We start from the raw sequence: 21,243 nt of genomic DNA on the forward strand, positions 1-21,243 counted from the left end.
GAGTAGAATGCACTTTCTTGCACGCGGCGCATGAAAACGCGCGGCTCGCGGGATAAAAAAAAAACAGAAAAATAAAGTAGAAAATATCGGAGGAAATGCAAGCGTCGGGAATGCATTTACATAGACGGCGAGGGCTCCGTATCGCGTTGTTGTTGGTGCTCTTACTTTTACGCACGCTTCTCGCTTTCTCTCTAACGCGTCGTCCACGATCGCGATACGATAGAAATATCGCCGATGACACGCAATCCGAACTGCGGCGAAGAAAATGTTAGACAGTTAACGGCGGCTGCTCTCATTCTAATCCAGTTCAGTCAGTCTGATCGGCCGCCTATGCCATTTAATTTCTTGCCCGCCCGGAATGCTCTCGCTGAGACACGGTAGATTAAGTTTCTCTGAATCTCTCTCTAAAATAAATTGGAAGTAAAGAAGCGTAAATTATACGACACGTGTGCGCTGAAATAGAAAACGCACTGGTGCATCCATCGCGTATACCTTTTGCAAAGAGGACTCAGTTATTATTTTTTTTTTTTTGCGATCGGAAGGTTTATTTATTTTGAGATCTCGCGGACTCTCCGTCGAGCGATCCAGTTTCCCTTTTATCATGGAATTTGGATCACGGTCGTGAGCAACGAGAATCTCGCGGTTCGTCCTACAGACTGCGGATGCTGCGCGTAAGTAGTAAGTACCATTTTCGATCGGACTCGGGCGAACGTGGGCCGCGCCCTCAGCCGTCGCCGTGCGCCGCGCCGGTACGACGCGACGACAACGAAAAGACGAAGAAAGCAGCGCAATCTCGTAGCCGGGCCTGCACGGGTGAAAGTCGTCCAAAATGTCACCGGCGTTTAACCTTACCACGAATGTGTGCGCGCACGCACGTTCATCGATGCAGGCAGAGAGAGAAAGAGAGAGAGAGAGAGAGAGAGAGAGAGAGAGAGAGAGAGAGAGAGAGGAGACGCGTTGGGCGCGGCGAGGGTATAATGTGCCGTTGCGTAATTCACCTTCTGGCAGCTGGAACGCATTAGGATGATCGACGTCATTTAGTCGAGGCTGCAACCGCAGCCTTGATCGATCGATCGATTCATCCATCCGAAAGATTGCCCAGTCCTCAAATTTAGGGCAATAAGACATTGGTGCGTTGAAGGCCCCTCCCATGTCTCATTTTGCTTCTCAAATCGAACATCCAATGCTGCGGTTAATACAACACGTTGCAACACGTGCATGCAGATGTTTTAAGAAATATAAAATGCACGTCTCTCGGTACTACCAGGCATTTCTTTTTACTCTTCGACTAATGCTCGTAATCTTAATTTAATCGGATTTAATTAACTTATTAATGATACGCGTGATATTCTATACAATTGCTTGGCATTATGTACGTTACCTAATAACTTACGAATATTTGACTACCCGTATTCTTTATGCTACTTCCAAAGGTACAATTCTTTAAGTGGAGAAAATTTCAAGAGTCTTTAAAAGAAAGTCGTATTTCAAAACAAAGACTGATTGAAACCGAACGATTCACCCGCCTATTTTTCCTAAATCGCGTTATCGATGTCATTGACATGCACCGTCAGCGGAAGGCATAGTTTTCTTCTCGCGGATCGTTGGCGATATTTCGCGGCATCATTTCTTTCACGAGTCTAAAATTATCCGCGTCGAGGACGGTTAATGTGTTCTGAGAAGCCAGAGAAGGTGGCTTACATCCATCGCTACACAAAGGCCCAGTCCCCTCCTCCCCTTCCCGAGGACTTCGCCGTCGAGAAATCCCCCGAGAGATCTCCCTCTGACGTGTCATTATTTTCCCCAAACCGGATTTTCAGGCTGCGTTTTGCCCACTGTTTCGTTCCTTTGAACATTTATCTGCCTATCGGAGTTGCAAAACCTCCGGCAAGGTGACCCAGTTGTACCTTCGGTCCAAGTAGGTTGGAGAACCGCCGGGAGGTCCATTTTAATCTCTTGATTCAGAAATTTTTGATTCTCGAGAGAGAAATATTTTTTCAATTAATCTAATTTACGGGTAAGTTAGTCGGTACCTTATCACGAAAACTTTGCATTTTGTTTTCAGTTTTTTTTTTTAATTTAAAACTATCACTTTTCTATTAACGCTAGTACCTTCTAAGTAAACAATTAAATAAAAATTTAAACTATATATAATTAAACAAATTTTTTTATCAAAATTAAAAACATGAGAAATGATGAAGAGCCAGGATATCACGTAGAAGCAAGATTAAAAAAAGTTGCAGCAGTATTTGAATTTTACGAGGAGCCAAATTGACTACCTTGGTCCTTTGAATGTTAAATATATTAATATTTTTGTAATTGATTTTATTGATCTTTATTCTGTATTTTATTTTACATATAAAAAATAAATAATAGAAAACGGAGACATCGTAATAATATCAATTTAGAATGCGGTACGCCACGTGCGCTTACAATAGCACTTCGTTTTGAATCATATCGTCACTTTAGCGAGAGCGCATATTTGTTGCTTTTTTGCACTTCGCTCTTTCACGCGGCGAAACTCGAATGGACCGTGCATTTATGAGGATGTACACCCAAGTGTATCGCAATAGGAATAATAGAGACATTCTCCGTCTCGTCGACCCGCGGGGAAAGTGACGACGAGATGGAGACGGAAAGAGACAGGTCGAAGAATTCGAGTCACACCTAGAGGACCTTCCCTGCCAACGCGAAGAAAAAATCGCGGAACGCAATGGCGAAACGTAGGCCGCGAGAATGCTTTATGCCTCCTCCGGATCGCCGTATCGAGTAGCACGGGTAACGAGAGGTCGCGCGGCACGTTATAATAGATTTGAAACATAAAAGGCACGTTACGTTCGGCGAGTATATTTATTATTTTGCGATGACGAACCGGATGATATGTACAGCGTTAATTTTTATTTTTTCGATATTTTATTTTTTCGGTATTTTATTTTTTCGGTATTTTATTTTTTCGGTATTTTATTTTTTTGGTATTTTTGGTATTTTATTATAAAAAAACTGTACCGGTAACTGTTTAATTTGGTTGCTGGAATATCAAAACTGTTTGCAGCAATATTATCGTGCTTGAGCGTCTTACATAATTATTTTGATGACTCGACATAAAAATATTTTCTGATCTGTATCTAGCTGAATTGTTAAATGCTGTTGTAAAATTGTTCTCTGTGCGCGTACACGCACACCTTAAGTAATTGCTACACATATCGCGATAATTATACTAGCTCATCTGGACAGTCTCGGGAGAAATTTAATTTTCTCATATTTAATGTGCAATGGAAAAATCTTGATTTTAAAAGAAGAACAAAAGTGTAAATTGAGAGTTGATAAAGTCAGTTGGATTCAGCCTTACATTTACATGATATTCATTAATTTGTGGGCTTGCTCGAAGTCGCGGCTCGCATATCTCGTGTCATTCACGTAGACGTCACGAGTTATGGGCGTTACGCGACAACTTATTCTTCCATTATATTCAAGCGCGAACGTTCTAGCATTCTTCGAAAGACAGCAGGTCTCATTTGCATTTGACGCGGTGACGCAATGAAACTTTTCGTTGGCCACGTTTCATGCGTAAGTGTCCGGCGAATTTTGTACGGCGGGTCTTTATTACGTTATACTCGGTATTATCGCGATGTAATATGATTTTTCATCAACGCTGCGCGCTACCTGCTTAACGGGAACTTGCATAATGTTCTATTTATTGCACCGATCACGATGTATAAATAGAATAAGTCCCCTGTCTGCGAAACTGTGCTCGGTTCTCGACTACTCGCGACTATTGATACGAACTCGGAAAAAAAACTCTGCGAAAAGGTCAACGAGACCTTTCGTTGGAATTGTTTGCAGATCGGTGTACTTAGTAATATTTCAAAAGGAATCATCCTTCGCGCGCGCGGAGTTGTTGGGCGCTTAATTTTGCTCCGCACCAAAAGATCGCGAGCCGCGTTAACATTTAATGACGCGTCGTCTTACAGCTCGGTCACCGAAAGGACGTTGTCCTTTGGGAGTCATTAAGGTAAGAGAAAGGCGATTCCCCTCGCGACAGAAATTTCGTAACGAAACGGTGATTTTCTTGCGGGTCCATCAGCCCGCCCTCCTAAGGCGTTAATTTTAGAACGGTCGCTTACTATAAATCAAGACTCAAACGATCCGTTAAATTTGTATGAACTTTCTCTTGTATCTGTAATTATACTTTTTTTATTAATTAATTTCTTAATAATAACATCGATTGTTTAATAATAAAATTCTACTTATATTAGTCTTTGCAGTTTTAAATGCTTTCGATATTAACACTGAGAGAAAAAATTGTGGCAACTGCGAGGAGACAACCATCTAAATTTTTGTTAATAGAATTCTAATATATAGTTAAGTGAACAATATGTTATAACTCTATTGACAAAACTCCCCTTACAGTTGCCACCACTACAATTTATTTTCTTACAATCAGTGAATACATTCCTCATCTTCATCTCTTCTTTTATTTTTCTGTTAGAAGTTTTTGTTTCTTAATTTTTTTTATTGTTTAAATTTACATGCACGTTTTCATGAAGAAGAAGAAAAAAACAGAAAATAAGCTGTCTGTATGCGCGATATATCTGTCGGTTATGCGAGACCGATACGCGTTGCACGGCACGTGCAAGAGACTCGAGCATATACATCGTTGATCTTTCACGCGTGCCTAATCGCAGGGCTCGTTGACTGCAATTTCCAAGCTTTTCCGGAAAGGTCGAGGCCACCGTAGTCGTGCGGCCAACTCGCAAATACCTTCCTTTCTCGACCCCGGCGAGCCTTCCGTAATACGAATTACGTGATTATCCCTCTTACCCCTTGTCCTCCTGCCGCGAATCGTTATTGCAATCATTTCGTATGCCTCCGTGAACGTTCACCATTCAATTCTGATTTTGTTTGTTCTATTTCCGTTTTATTCTCGCTCGTGCGCCGATTGAATAGATAAAGACTCGAAGCGGCGAAGATAAAAATGCACGGTGTACCTTACAAGTACGCTTAAACAGTTATATTTTAATTTCGCTTTGCCTCGATTAGGCTTGATACCGAGCATTTTCTCGAGCTCTTGAAGAAGTACGCTAGCCGGGCGTGGCAGTAGAGAAAAGCAGTAAGAAAGCAGCGGGAAAGTGATATCTCTTTGGCATCGCACTGGGATCTCGATCTGGGATAAAAAAATTTAAATTTTTCGAAACGCACCTTCTTGCATTTATTTAATAATTAGATAGAACACAATTTTTTATTAGCTAAAATATAGAATATCTTTATTAAAAAATTTAAATGACTGAATTTTCCTAATTTATTTTTTGCCATTTTTTTAAAATAAATTTCTTTAATTTTTTTAAGGAATAATCTTCAAGTTATTTATATATGACTAAATAATTGTATCTAAAAAAATTTAAACGACCGAATTTTTCTAATTTATTTGTCATTTTTTTATAAATTTCTTCAATTTTTTAAGGAATAATTTTCAAGTTATTTATATATGACTAAATAATTGTATCTATTGTTCAAACACGTGAGTTTGAATAATAGGAATAATGAGGAATAGAGGGTAGAGCCATTCTATACTCCATCTTTATTTCTTTGAAATATCATTGACGGATACTTTTGCTGCTCCAATCAGAGGTAGCGATTTTCCTGTCGCGATAAAAAGAATTTCGTTTTCGAGCAATTATTTAAAATTAATCGCAATCTCGGCGTTCGCATATTCAATGACTTCCCATTTCGTCACACTTTTCACATTTCACGGGACCTTTTGCTGTTCCATATCCAACGTAACGTCGCGCATTATTACGTAATTATCGAGTTTTGCGCTACCGAGTTCGAGTGAAACGTACGAGAGGCGTCTCCCTGGTCGGCCGGGCCGTTACTTTCGATACGGACTCGATCGCCCGTTTCTACTAAACGATTTCTCGACTTTTGTTCCACTCAAACATCCGGCTCGAGATCAAAACGCTTTCTTCGAAACCTTAAAGGGGAAGGGAGAACATCGATTTTTCATTGAATAACAAAATTGCAAAACATTCGTCACCATCCTTGTACTTGTCTCCGCCTCTGCGGCGTACTTTACGAGGTGGAAACGTCGGCGACAAAAAAAAAAAATCCCGCGGTTATTATTTACATATTATTTATATTGTTGGTGCGCAGCTTTGCGACTGTTGCATGACCGTTATATTACAACTCCACGCCGTTATACAACATCGTTGCGTGATTATATAGCCATTTGTTTATATAATTGTTACACAGTATAACCAGTACCTGCCTCAATTTTATAACCTATTAAGTGATATGCGTGATACGCGCGCGAATTTTGGAAAAATATTTCGAAATATTGGAACAATATTTTTCTTCCATCCCTTCTTCTCAATTCGATCCCTTTTTGCTCTCTCTATTGACAATACATTTTTCGTCATCAATACTTTTTTTTGCGCGCGCGCGCGACTAGGCACGTAATTTCGTTTGCGAGGAAAGGCCTTAAAAAGGTCATTGCGGTTAGTCCCCTCTTTGACTTCTCTCGATAATGCGTCGCCGGAAACGAGAAAAGCGAAAGGGAGAGGAGAGAAATTCGTTGCTCGATAAAAAAAATGTCGCCTTGAAGTTGCCCGATCGTAGTAACATAATTAAGTTGCGGCGTAATGATTACGTAAAATAACATTAAATATTTTAATTTAATAACGTCATTAAATAGTAGAATAATACGAAGGTTGTACAATTTGCATTATTAACTTGTGCTATAAAATTGATATAAAAATAACATGTGTGGAAAGATCACGGATGATATTTCGCTCGTATCTCGTTATATCACTTCGAGCTCGCACTTTTTCACAACTGAACTCTTCAACATTAATATCTTCGATATTGGAAATTTAGTTTGTCAGAGACATTCAATGTTTAAATTTCTAAAGCTCGACTCGAGGACCTTCCATATTAAAAGATTTATAAGTTTAGAAATCTCCGTCAGTAATTTCATTCATTTCGAATTTCGTGTTTGTACAGGCGTCGAAATCTCCACGTCGCACGTTGGAGATTTCAATGCCTGTATAAACACGAACTCTCGAAATGATTTAAATTGTGCGTATTGAATCTCTCAAGTCGGGACCAGATTTGTCCTTTTAATTCTTATTTTCTCGTGATTTATGTATATTAATAATAGTGTAATGCGATAAAACGCGCGATAAAACCGAGATTATCACGGTCCGTTTTACGAACGTGTGAAAATTAGAACGAGCCACTTGGCGCGGATTACGGTTACGATCCAGTAAATTCACTAAACGGCGCGAAAGATCGCTTAGCCGAGAGAAATGAAAGGATCGTCCGAGGCAATTGGAGAAGAAGTCACGTGTTAATGCACGCTCTCTAGAGGCGTAGAAAAACTTGTTGTGTTCCAATTACGTGCCGATATATCGAGCAGTGGGAACTCGTCGGCCATCTTAGCGCCGCTAACAGAACCAGAGAGCCGTGTGAGATGTTATTCCGTGACATTTCTCCGTAAATCAATCACGCTCCAATTCCTCGGAGCGGAGAGTGATCTCTTCTCCGATCGTAAAACGCACATCCCTCCGACCTCCTTCCCCTTCACCACCTTCCACGGTTGCGCTCTCATTGCCCTTTGCAGAGCACGGCGAACGCGTGCTGCAATCTGGTGACTTCGATATAAAGCGTTTGAACTGTGTGAGTCCTGCGAACTGTTTACCGATAGAAATTTCTATAAAAATTTCTTCTCTTTTTTATCCAATTTTTTTTATTGATACTTCATTAAAATTCAGTTTGCTATTAACATTAACTTCTTAGGCTAGATTTTTTTTTTTTTTTTTTACTGTATTGCCTGGGAACTGGATTCAGGAAATTTGGATTAAAGCATAAAAAGTATGTGCGAGAGACATTTAGCTTATATTTATTTACAAATTCGAAAACTTCTGCTTTCTTCGTAAGATGTTACATTAAGGGATGAATGCAAAACTTGCAGAGTAGTATACTAAATTAATGATATTTCTCTACTTGCTAATTTATTTCGCCTTAGACTCTTGTGTCATTCTTCGTGTAATCGTTTTTTAAATTTGCTTACTAGTATTTTTTAACTATTGCTTCAGTTTTAATTAAAGTTTTAATTAAAACTCAAATATTTAATTAAAACTTAAGTTTTAATTAAATATTATCGCACAGATAGTGAAGAAATGGGAGATAATTAACATGATTTAATAAAAATATTTTTTTAAGTTCGATGCGCATCCTCAATGCAAAGCAGGAGGAGATCCGGGCTCGCTGAAATAAAAAAAAGAAAGCATTAGTTTATCGTCATTGCTGTAAATATTTGTATCGATATTTATATGGAAACAAATTAGTATCAAATCAATAATTCATTATTTCATATATAAGTAAGAATATAAAATCTTGCAAGAATTTGATAATCTTAAACACACATAATTTGTTTACATGAAGAAACAATTTCTTCGTGTTAGCAAATTATGCTTGTTTAAGATTATCAAATTCTTTTAATAAGGTTTTATATTTTTGCTTATGTATATACGAAACAATTGAATTGTTGATTTGATACTAATTTTTTTTCTGTGTATGTACTTAAATTCTTTTGAATAAACTCGAACGTCTATTCAAAAAACAAAAACCTTAAAGATGCAATTTTACGTAGATATAATATCCAGATATTTACCCCCACTCTACCGAAATCATGGGGAATTATGGGAAATTATGAGAAATTATTGGAAATTTTGGTAGAATGGGGGTAAATATCTGGATATTATAGCTACGTGAAATTGCACCTTTAAAGAGTACATTAAAAATAGTATCTTACCATACTGCAATGTGGAAAGGTACACAAGAACTCGTTGGTTTGTCATACGAGAGTCCCGGTGAACATTTTATCACTTCAGGCTTCCCGCTCTTACAAGCCACCACCTCAGTGCAAAATTCGTTGAGCTTGTATACTTCGCCTTCACGACACGGGCTCCCCATTAACTCGGATGGTGCCGCTTGGAACAACATCCATGGATTTGTTATGCTGGAAGTTTCTGTTACATCATGTGTAGACTGATCATCTAATGTCACTGGACTGTTGGTTGATACTTCTTCTTTCTGTACTTCTTCGTCGATCTCCTGTTGGGTTGCTAGGTTTCGCTGATGCCAAAGATCAGACTTGGGTTTGTTCAACCAAGCATTTCCGTACGACGGGGGTGGATAGGGCTGCGGCTGATAGTTCGGTGGTTGTGGCGCATAAGTCGGAGGTTGCGGTTGATAATTTGGTGGTTGAGATGGTTGAGGTGGTTTAGTCGGTGGTTGAGGTTGGTAAGTTGGTGGTTGAGGCTGGTAAGTCGGTGGTTGTGGAGGATAAGTCGGTGGCTTAGAAGGAGAAGTGGGTGGATTGATAGGGGCATAGGTAGAAGACGGCTGTGGAGGCTGAGTCGGCGGTTGTGTAGGCTTCAGTGGTTTTGGTGTGGCTGTGCCTTTGCAGTCGACATTATATTGATAATCGCAGACATTTAATATCTGGAAGATAAAATTCTAACTGATACTGTGTACATATACATTCTATGTAATATTAATTTCTTTCGATGAAAATCTTGAATAATTTTTTCTTTAAAGATTTATATAAAATATTTTACATAAATTTAAATTTAGAAGTAATAAAGTATATTATAGTAATAATTAAATTTTTTCATGTCAAGAAATCTCAGTGTACAGAAAATATAAGTATTAATTATAGTATTGATAAAAAATAGAATATTTAAAAAATTTATAAAGAAAATGTAGAATAGTAGGATTTCTTTTAGAACTTTGCGATTTTGCTAATTTTATTTTTCAAAGACAACAAAATTATTAATTATTTTAAGCTTTTACTGATTTTACGTATATACATATACTGCGTAACATTTGGATGGTTTATAATATTAAAATATTTATAAGATCACACGTATCAAATTAAAAAAATTTTCTTTATCTCTAGTATTACATTAACTCTTTTTCTAGTTTTTCTAATAAGATAAAATAGAATATGTAGAAAATGAGATTTTACGAGATCTATTTTAAGCAGCATCGAGCATATTGCTGCGTCACTCCGCGATTTAAAATTCAACGAGCGTTTGCGTTGCGTTTTTTTAGAATGAACTCTTACGTCACTGTAGACCAGTCCGAGAGGACAGTAGAATTTGATGGGTTTGCCCGCGGCGCACACGTAGAATTCTGAACAGTTCGTCGAGCTTCTGTAACGCCCATTCGGATCCGGGCATATCTTCGATCCCGCCGGCAATGGTGGTTCTGCCAAGTAACAATTATTCCTATACTCCCTTCATCTGCATTTCTCAGATCATTAACAATCTAAAGAGACAAAGTATATCTCTCATTTTTTTTTTACATCATTGATTTCAATCGTGTAAATTATTATTGCAAAATAACATCGGCACTGCTTTTCTGTCCCCTACTTCTTACCAAGATTTAAACGAATCTTTAACTTCAGATTTCACTTGACTGGCCAACGAAATCGCGATTAGGAAATAATTGAATTGATCACCGCGATTACCGTCGCAAGCTGCGAGCGAGCGATTCGCGCCGCGTGATTATCAATCGCACTCACTCGGCGTGGCGGGCAGTCGATCACCGCAGTTGACGTTGTACGCGAAGTCGCAGTAACCGGCGACGTCATTGAAGAGTAGCCCGGCCGGACAGGTCTGCTCGATCACCACGTCATCCCAGCAATTCAGATAACTGGCGCAGCTCTTCGGGCTCGAGTACTGGCCTCTTGGTCCCAGGCAGCCCGGCGGGGGTTTGTACGGCGGTGGTGCCGGTTCCACCGGTGGTGAAATGGGATTCGGAAGCTCATTCGTGTCGCCCGGATTGTTCGGAAGTCCCGGGTATTGTCTGGCGCTGAGAATGATTCTGTTGTTTCCCGACGTGTCATTTTTCCAGGTCCCCGCACGAACATTCAGTCTGTGGCTATCAAAGTTACTCCACAGGGTCTCTAGTTCTGAAATTTAATGACGATTGTGCACTGATTCGCGAATCTGCGATATTCATTGTCATCGTCGATTAACGATAAAGATGATTTGTTATTGTATTAGTTTGAGAGTGATTACAATTAAGAATTACATAATAAATAATAATAAATAGCTAGTAATGATAATAGGTCTTGTTCGGGATTAAGAATAGTCAAACAAATGACAAAGATTAACTTGAGAGTAATAAACAATGGTTGTGAAAATGCCATTTTGCGAATTTACTTGTAAATACAATATTAATTCTAAACTTGGTAAAATGAAGAAAATGATCGTATCTCTAATTACTATAAGTAATGATAAAAGATAATGATACATTATTTAGATGCAAATATAATTTATGCAATCCACAAAAATTAAGAAGCTTTCTAATTAAATATTTGATTAGAATATAAAGTATAACGTATAAAAAATCAAACAAAATGCACAAAAAAATAATTTAAAGATATTTGCAACATCTTTCAAATATTCTTAACGCAGACTGAGGGAATTTACGCGCAGATATCTCATCGTTAGTTTACTCCTGTAATTTTCTGTAATTGTTATCAATGATACACGGGAAAAAAATTAAATATCAAATCAACAATCGTTGTTCCATATATGAGCAAGAATATAAATCTTCAAAAAATTTATAATCTTAAACAGACACGATTTGCTTACATGAAGAGAAAAATTTTCTTGATGTAAGCAAATTATATCTATTTAAGATTATGAATTTTTCCAAGGAGATTTTATGAAACAAAGATTGTTAATTTGATACTAAATTCTTTTCTGCGTATAGGAAGAGCTTTCGCAAAGCTCTATAGTGTCGTGAACCCTAAAATTGCTGACACTGACCTTCAGGTTGTCCAGCGAAGGTGGATCGATCTAACGAAAATCTATTGACGAGCGACGCCGACGGCGTCGTCGTACGTCTGTCTCTCCTCCTAGCCGCGTCAACGAGTCCTAGGACAAGGACCACGAGAACCAGTACCACGTTCACTCTCATCTTTCTCCTGTTGTACTTGCCAGTTTTTCTCTCTTTGTCTCTCTCTCTCTCCGCTTCACCGACGACAGTTGTCAGGGGCAACGCCCTTAATCAGGACGAAGGTCGCTCAGTTCTTTTTAAAAGTCGCGACAGTCTTCACGGGTGATACGAACTAGTCGACAATCGACACCGATAATCCTTAGAGGTGGCGCGAATCCAGACGTACGGTGTCCTGATGCTGGATGGGCTGTTCCTGATCGCTTCCAGGGCCTTACATAGGGCGGCCCCCACCGCCGCTCCTCGTAGGGTCCGCAGGACCTCAATTACGCGGCGGTGCGCCGCGTAGGACCCTCTTCTTGTTGCGCAGGAAGTGCTCGTGACCGTTGCTTTCGCACCGATTCGTTCGTCCTCCTCCTCTTCTTTTTCTCGAACCTCCCTCCTCTACTTTTTACCCGAGGTTTCGAGGACTCCTCATTGGACGAGATTTAGGATGCACCCGAAGGATGCGTGCACGCTCATGGTGATCATTCGTTCTGTCCGAGCTGTTTATTTTTTCTTCTTGCTTTCGCCGATCTTCAAGGGGTTGCGTATACCGGCGCTGTATATTGTTGTGCACCGGACAAATTTAGGACTTTAACCATTTCGTGTCGTGTGTTTAATTCATTAAACGTACGTTCCAAAGACTCGGCCGAGGTTTTAAGACCTTTCATCCTGAACATATCGCTCCGATAAATTTAACAAAGTTAAGAACAGCCCGGCGACTTTGTTGATAGCTGCTTTTTTTTTTCATTTACTGGATTCTTAAAAAAATAAGGAAGAAACACGCCGAGCGATAATCAGGAGTCTCGTCAACAATTTTAGGGCTTCTTATTATCGACTTTAATTATCGATGGCGTGCTAACTTATCCTGCTAATGAAATCAAAAGCTTTATGCGCAAGTACAAGTTGCTTCGTCGCATTTGCGATCGACTCTGTCTTCTAGAATTTCACCGGCTAATGATGCCATTAACAAGTGCATCACCAAGAAGAATTATCGCAAATATCTGTTTAGAACTTGTTATTTGTCATAAAATATAAACATATCTATATACGTTTTCAATTTTATCGTAAAATGAAAATTATTTGAAAAACTTAATGGTTATTTTGAATAATTAAAAGGGAAGAAATTTTATGAGCATTATTTTTATAAACATTATCGAATAAATATTTGTTCCGTTTACGGTTTCCGTTTGCTTCTGCTCATACAAATCGGACTGAATATAATCTACATCCGCGTGCTCTTTCTTTCCCCTTATAACAAGGATGTATTATCATCGATGATTACTTCCTTAAAATATCTTGCCATTAGCATTTTTCTTAAATTTAGATTTATTATTACATCACAATTACAAGCGCCTGAAAATAACAGTTATATTCCGAACAGCTCTATAGTAGCAAAGGCAGGGAGAATCGATCTTTACGAGTCGAAAAACCGTAATGCACATTCGCGAATTTCGTGACGACATCGGCGGCTTAGCCGTTTATGGGGCTTCCCGTGTGTGACCAAGGCGGTGTCCTGCTGCTCGGAAAGACGGGGCGAAAATTCCACACCTGCGGGAAAGAGACGAAGAAAGGGAATGGCCCGGGTATGCAAAGGTGGACGCACTCTCGAGAGGACTCGTTACGCATTCGTTACCCGAAAGTGTTCCGCGAGTGGGTCCTTCGTCGGAGGCTGCGAGAGCGCAGGCCGCGCCGTATGCAGGAGGGCCCCATCGACTCCTCCGGGGAGAGCTCATCGTCCTTTTTATTATCCGGATAAGAGATTCGGCAATAAGGAAGAATCCGGTCGATGCGACCGAAAAAGAGAAGGAAGAGAACGATTCTGCAACGACGTAATCTTGGAATTCGTCGACTTTTCGATTCCCATCTTCGATTCTCGCGCCGTAATTTTGAGTCACCCGCGATGACCTCGCCGTTACGTTTTTTTTTAACGTGTCTCCGGGTGACGTCGTCGGCAAGATCTAAGATATTTAAGGACGCACGTGTAATCATGCATGTCTATTTTGCATAATGTCGGGACTTTTTGGAGACGAAAGAAAAAGGAGCAAAATTTTAATCCGATTTAGTGGAATCTTAATAATCTTACGCATATTGAATGTGACATTATTTGAATAGACAGTATTATAAATACAATTTTATAACAGATTAATAATTTTTTATTTACGACTTGAAATTTTTATTTTTATTTTTTTTTTTTTTACGTTTATTGTCTTGGCGAAGTTTATATTTTTATTAAATTTATATATTCCTGGAAATTTGCATTTATGCATTTAGCAACAAACATTTCTGTTAACTCTCTTATTTTGTATCTGGTATATTTTTAACTTTACATTAGAATCATTTGTAGAATAACTTGTATAAAATAATCAAATTACAAAGAGTGCGTTCAATTTATAATTTATTATTTATATACAGCGTCATTTGTAAATGAGGTTCTGATCTTTCAGGTTTATATAAAATTGATGAAACATTGCTAAGAATTTAATAGGATTTCTCGCACCGTAGCCCGTTTGCAAATGGAGACGTGTGACCTTACGATCAAGGTATTACGCGAGGAAGGACACTCGAGATAATCCTCAGTCTAATCCTAGCAGTTGACATTTATATCACGCGTTCGACAAAGCCGTCGTTTTCTTCGTTGTCGTCGTTGTCATTCCCTAGCCGAGTCCTTGTCGTTGTTTTAACTCGAGCGGCGGCTCGCTTAGACCGTAGACCGCAAGCCGAGAAACTACAGGGGGATCTAGGATGGAATGCCGACAGGAGAGAGAAACGAGACGGGAATTCCGCTTGCTGGACCGCGAGATCGTCTCGGGAAGAACGGAAAGAGTTAACCCTTAGATGCGCAGAAAGTGCGACGAATAAGAAACGAGTCTCAAATTGCAAAACGAAACGAGTTATGAATTCCAAAAACGTGCTCTTGCATCTCTGTGTTTTTACTTATAACTCCTAGTGAAACTGTTGTAGTCTTTTTCGCCGCTAAAAATAAACAGATATTTTTTTTAGTGATTTTGATATTTTCCTAATAGTACAATTTGCGAGATTAGAAATTTATTTTTTTACGAATTTATCTTTAAGACTGTCTTAAATCGAATGATGTCATTTATGTTTAAAAGAAGTTTTTTTTTGTTTTTTTAATTTTGCCCGGCGAATAAAACTCTTCAGCTTTATTTCGTAACAGTTTTGCAATTTTTTAGCTTGATTGAAAAAATATCGATTTTGATATTATTTTTTTTCTTCTTCATCGATGTCACGAGCGTTAAATATCAAAAATGACTAATATTGACGAACCCGAAAATTATTTTCGCTCTTGTCGAATGTTAATTGTCGGTAGTGTAACAATGTTTTTCATGCGCGGTGTGCCGAATCGAATACCAAATCGCATAATAAATTTAAAGTGGCTTACACAGCATGCCACTTAAGTCCAAATACGAGGGCGATATCTCTGCCGAGAACATGCGCGAATATCTTATCGAGATCTTTACGTGAATGTTTTTAAGTATTTATAATAAAAAAGAAACGATATGAAAAATTTCTTAACTTTGGGTGTTTTCATAATTCTACTTTTCTTTTCATTCAATTAATTTTTGCATTATAAATACTTTTATTCTTTAGCTATATCAAATCTCGAATTGAAAGATTTTTATTATCAGAAACACGGATAATAACAATTTGATATTTGGTTTGCGCGCATATTGCATAAAATTTTTTTTTAAGGGAATTATAATTTGATGTTCGGAGGCGATCAGATTTATCAGATATTTAACGTTATAAACGATACAGTGTTGCGAGGTGTTTCGATCCTCTCGTCGAGGCATAAGATTTCAATGCGTTCGGCGCAGTAGGGAGCATATAAATTTAAACCTTCTAGAAGCAAAATGATTTTATGGCTGCGTAGAAGCAAATCTGGCGAACGCGCTAGTCCGGAGAACGCCGGCGATATTACTCTCTGTCGTCTATAATTTATGGGTTTCGATACTTTTACTTACAATCACAATTTTAACTTACTTTGTTAACGTAAATATTGCAGAATACACGCGCGATGCGTTTTAATTAATATAATATTAAGACTATAACGCGTGTTAATATCGATTTTTCGAGCTTACATATAAATTTGTTTCTTCACGAGAAGAAGCAAATTTGTCACTCGCCAAGAGACGGTGCGCTCTAACGAGATCCAAGTGCACGTTCCAAGAAATTTTCAACGTCTCAACATTTCTTCGAGAGCAGGAAAGGAACGCGGATTCTCCTTTCCAGAATTTTGCTTAGCTCTTCGGAATTGAGCTTTGTCCCGCGCGGAGTTGCGCGCGTTCCGTTTGCGCAATGGAACTCGAAAAACAGGTTTGGGAAACGTTGCGTATTATGGCAAAGGAACCATCCGAAGCGACGTTAAAAATGCAGGCGTCGCACGTTGATACCGTAATGCTCATTCGAATTCATTTCGGGCGTATCGGCACGTCGCGTCGCGTCGCCAGCGTCCCGCGGCGCAGGTTGAAGCGCAACGCGCGATTGAAGAACGCCTCTGTCTGACGTAGGTGGTCCGTTGCCACTCTTGCTCGTTCGTAATTCAACGCTAAATGATAGAGCAAGCTCCGAAGGGTTATAAGAAGCACTTAGCGCAATCGCCCGGGTGTGATAACTTCTTCCAACGATGTTATTACTATCGAAGTAAAATGCACGCCGATTACGCCCAATTATTTTCGCGTTTCTTTTACCGGCCTCTCGACAGTAATGATGAAGAGTAAAAATATCGCGTAATTGTCTTTTAATTTGAAATCTTCTCGAATCTTCTTCCTCGTAGCTTACACCTCCTCCTCTTACCTTGCCTTTGCCAGATGGTACTTTAAAATAAAGTTAAAATTATAGATTAACTGGCGGTATCTTTTGCTCACAAAATATTTGAAATCAACGCGCTGAATATGTCTCTGTATGGAAGCTACCTAATCAAGGCTTTTTTTCTATATAATTTGTGTAGAAATAATTGAAGAATGCATTACGAAAGATGTGATGTATTTTTACTTTGTTTTAACAGAATTAATTTGTTGAAAAAAAATAATACTTTGAAATATTAAGAAAATGAAGTGAAAATATTGCAAAAGATAGCGGATGAGGGGTTGATTTCGGGCGAATTTGAAATGAGATAAAAACGGGCGCAAACTGAGAAGGTCGTTCATTCTTTCTCTCGCCCGTGATCAGTTTTTTTTGTGATTAATGTTGGGGTACAATGACGTCAAAATTCGTTGGAAGCCTAAAGCGAGGAGAGTCGAGTTTGCATAAATAACATGCGCAGTTAAAAACGAGCAGTAGATCGCTGAATCGACGATAAACATTGCCCATGGGTGGATGTAAGCGATAAATTTGTACGCCTCACGTTATTTTTATATCACACAAGACGTGTATAGAGTGACCCAGAAATAATTGTCTTATCTATTTTCTTTACAGAGGCAAACTATTTTTTTTTTAATATTCAACGTGACTTACTACATAATCTAAATATAGAATATAAAGTCCAGAAATACGAATTATTATAAATGTATGAAAATTAATATATATATATATATATATATATATATATATATATATATATAAAATTAAACAAACAAGAAATTTATATTAATTTTCATACATTTATAATAATTTGTATTTCTGGACTTTATATTTTATATTTAGATTATGTAGTAAGTCACGTTAAATAAAAAAAAAATAGTTTATATATATATATATATATATATATATATAAAAGTAAAATAATTTATGTTTATTTTATGTGTGTGTGTATATATATGTATATGCTACACATATTATATATAATATAATATAAATTTATATTTTGTCCCTTAATCACACACATAAAACAAACATAAATTATTTTACTTTTAAATCGCGTATAGCAATTCTTTATATTTCTGCTGATATGCGCGAGTTAATATTTAAGTTGTATTTTTAGCTCGCGAGCGTCGCTTTTGAGGCATCCTGTAGAAGGCGGTCCTTTATTTCGCGTTTAGATTTTTGCACCTTGTGAACGGCCGGCTTGTTAGAAGAAATGGTCCTTTTAATCGCGACACGCCGACCGTCCTTATACGAGTCTAAGATAATATACGACAAAATGGCGATGTGTAGGCTATTGTCGGTGATGCACACGTAGGATACACATCTCAGGTTACACGTACCACTGTATCACCGCGGCACAGGTAGCTCGCTAATGACAAATGCTACGCCTTTCGCCGACTTTATCATCGCTTTCTGCATTCACAAACGAGAACATTTAATATTTCTGACATGATTAATTATATCAGATAATCTCTGGGCGACACTTTTATTCCGAAAGACGAGACAATTGGAACGGCTTATAGGAAAGTTTCAGTCGGCGAAGTGTAATAAAAAGTATAATAAAATACATAAATTAAAAGCTTGTAAAAATAAATAAATATCCAACGTATACACTTGAAAGTATATTTAAAAATTTTTTTAAAAAAGATTAATTTGCAGCCAATTTTTTATTAATAAAAATATCTACACGTATGTACATATAAGCATAAATTAAAATTTCTTTGGTCCGATTTTAAAATTAGTAACAATTGAGAATACATGGGTACGTGCGATAAATTATTCAGAGAATGATCAATGTCTCGCGAAATTTCCGATACGGGATATCCGCAAAACGTCCATTGGCTAAGTGTCCTAATGACGAGAGTCATTTCGGGGAAGAGACCGTTGGAGGAAAAAGCGAGAAGGGGTCGAGAGGGAGGCGGAACGCGGCGATAAAACAATTAAAAAGGACCCAAAGAACGGCCAGGCCGCGAGAGGGTTCGTCCGACAAAAAAGGACGATGCAATAAAGAAAATAAAGGGGCAGAAGAACGCGGTGGACTCGGACGCGCGTCCAAGGACCAGAGGTCCTTGCTCTCCGGGTCATAGCGGTCCACAGACTCCTCGCAACACCTTCCTCGGGCCTCTCTCAGAGGCTCTCAAGCCTGGCCTATTCGGGCCGGCAGGCCTATCAATATCGACGCGACCATATCGGGTTTACAATAGACGAGGGAGAATTCTTATAACAGAATATCATTATATTGTGGACACGCGATAGAACACGATAATACTTTTGTTAAATGCGATTGATGACTAGTAGTTAGACTGAGATATTTATCGTATTGAAGCTATTTGTACTAAAAGCGATAATAGATTGTGTTACGTGTTTCAATTTATCTTTGTATTCCGGGATATTTGTTAGGATTATCTTCCAGGATTTTTTTTTAGTACACATTCGTCTTTCTTACTTAACATTTCTACATTTTGATCAATTTTTGTTCCTACTCATTTTAAAAATTTAAATAACTTATTTTAAGAAGTTATTTGAAATAACGCCCTTTTTTTAAGAGATATTTTAATTTTTACTCTGAAGGAAATTGATGCAGCTTCCATTAATTTTACGAGCGACGTACTAAATGTACATAGATGCGTAACGCAATTTGCAGGAAAGTAACGTTGTCGTGACATTTCATCTAATTTACATAATCGGTGATATCATACATCAAGTGTCGTACCGGTGAAAGAGTTGGCCTCGCCTCTCCATGAGAGGCGTTAGAAACCACGAGACATTTCCTTGTTAATTACTTTCTCGCCGGGACACTTACAATCTTAGCATTTTACGTGATTGCACGCGACCGTAAGTTCCTCGCGCCACGCGGCACGTTTCGTAATTTCGCATGGTGACAGGTGTTCGTAGTTTTCAACAAGGTTCTGATCCTTGCAACACCGACGTGGCACGTAATTGGGTAGGCAGAATTTTAATTCGGCGCTTAGTTCTAAAATACGCCGTCGATATAAAACGTCATATTTTTATAGAAAAATGTTTTACAGATGCACAAGATGTACAATTCTAAATGCTTCATAATACTTAAAATATTATGAAATGTATGAAATGTCGCAATGTATACTAAAAAGGGAAAAATGTTACAAGGCATAAATTACGAAGGAAATACGTACGATAATGCAATAATAAGATCTCTCGTTAAGAAAAGTTGAGATTAAATTTTAATTTGCTGAGAAATCTTTGTCGTTAAACTTTGTCGATATTTCTTTGCAAAGTTTTGTATTAATTTTTACTTTCTTGAAACAATAATAATGCATTACTAATGAATTTATAATTCTTGACTCGCAATATTATGTATAAGAAAGTAGTATCGAGTTGAAACTTTTTTTTGAATCAAGCTTTGAAATAGCTTCTGATTACATAAGTTTGGAAAAGTAGAAATTTGTTGGCATGCGTCGCACTGTTACTGCATTCAGTCAATTACGGCAATGTGTGTAATGCATTTACGCGATTGCATCGCGGAAAGTTGCACTGTCGCGGAATTTTGCATAAGGCTGAAGAGAATGTTAGAGAGAGTATTAACCCTTAAACTTAAATATACGTGTTAGTCATTCCCGATAGGCACGTACGAATAACGTAATACTTGTGAATAATATGTAAACTAATTCTTATACACATTTTTTAGATCCTATTCTGTACAAAAAATTAATTTATTGATTGTGCAGGATTATATAAATGCATACTTGAAATTTGCAGGATGATCTCCAAATGGTTTGGATATCATAGATAAAATAAAATTAATTTTGCCAAAAAAAATTTTTAAATCTGGTGGAAGAAAATGTGAAAAGAATTGCTCTTTGTACCTTTTGAGAACTTTTATATAAAGCTTCTGTATATTACATCTATAAAAATCAGACGATATCTCCATCGAGATGCAACCAGTTTTACTCTGGTGCAACACGGTTTGCCACTATCTAGGCGTTCTCAATTATTGAGCAAAATTCTAATATAATTTTTTGTCAGATTGAAAATTAACAATATTTAAATAACATTTAAAAATAATAACATTAAAAATTTTTAACTATGTCTGCGTTTATGTTTTTATTATCATTAATCTTTGATTTATATAAATGTATTTTTTAATGTCAGTTCATAATTTTATACCTTACTATATCGTTTATTTTTTAAATTATTTCTTTAAATTTATGTTTAATTTAAATGTTTTCTATTTTAAGTAATAAGAGTTAGAACAAGAAATTTATAAAGCAATTTAAATTTTCTATTTTTTATTTATATATTAGTAACTTTATCTTGACAATTTTATTAATTGTATACTTATTTTTATAGTTTGAGCTTTTTTCAAATTTTTACGTATCTTAGAGTTACGGGATAAAAAAACAGGTACGTCCGCGTGATCACGTG

General features: G+C 37.6%; 1 protein-coding gene across 1 annotated transcript; it reads right to left on the reverse strand.

Moving 5' to 3' along the window:
• Positions 1-7,874: 7,874 nt before the first annotated feature.
• Positions 7,875-12,330, reverse strand: LOC105198963 (histone-lysine N-methyltransferase SETD1A). Its single transcript, XM_011165838.3, has 5 exons — positions 11,844-12,330; positions 10,589-10,978; positions 10,130-10,272; positions 8,813-9,504; positions 7,875-8,265 (listed from the first exon to the last, which is right to left on the reverse strand). The coding sequence occupies exons 1-5, from the start codon at positions 11,992-11,994 to the stop codon at positions 8,235-8,237; spliced, it is 1,407 nt and encodes a 468-aa protein (XP_011164140.2). The 5' UTR covers positions 11,995-12,330; the 3' UTR covers positions 7,875-8,234.
• Between the last annotated feature and the right edge of the window lie 8,913 nt (positions 12,331-21,243).

Source organism: Solenopsis invicta, chromosome 14 (assembly GCF_016802725.1).
Source record: "Solenopsis invicta isolate M01_SB chromosome 14, UNIL_Sinv_3.0, whole genome shotgun sequence".
NCBI classification, from domain to species: Eukaryota; Metazoa; Arthropoda; class Insecta; order Hymenoptera; family Formicidae; genus Solenopsis; species Solenopsis invicta.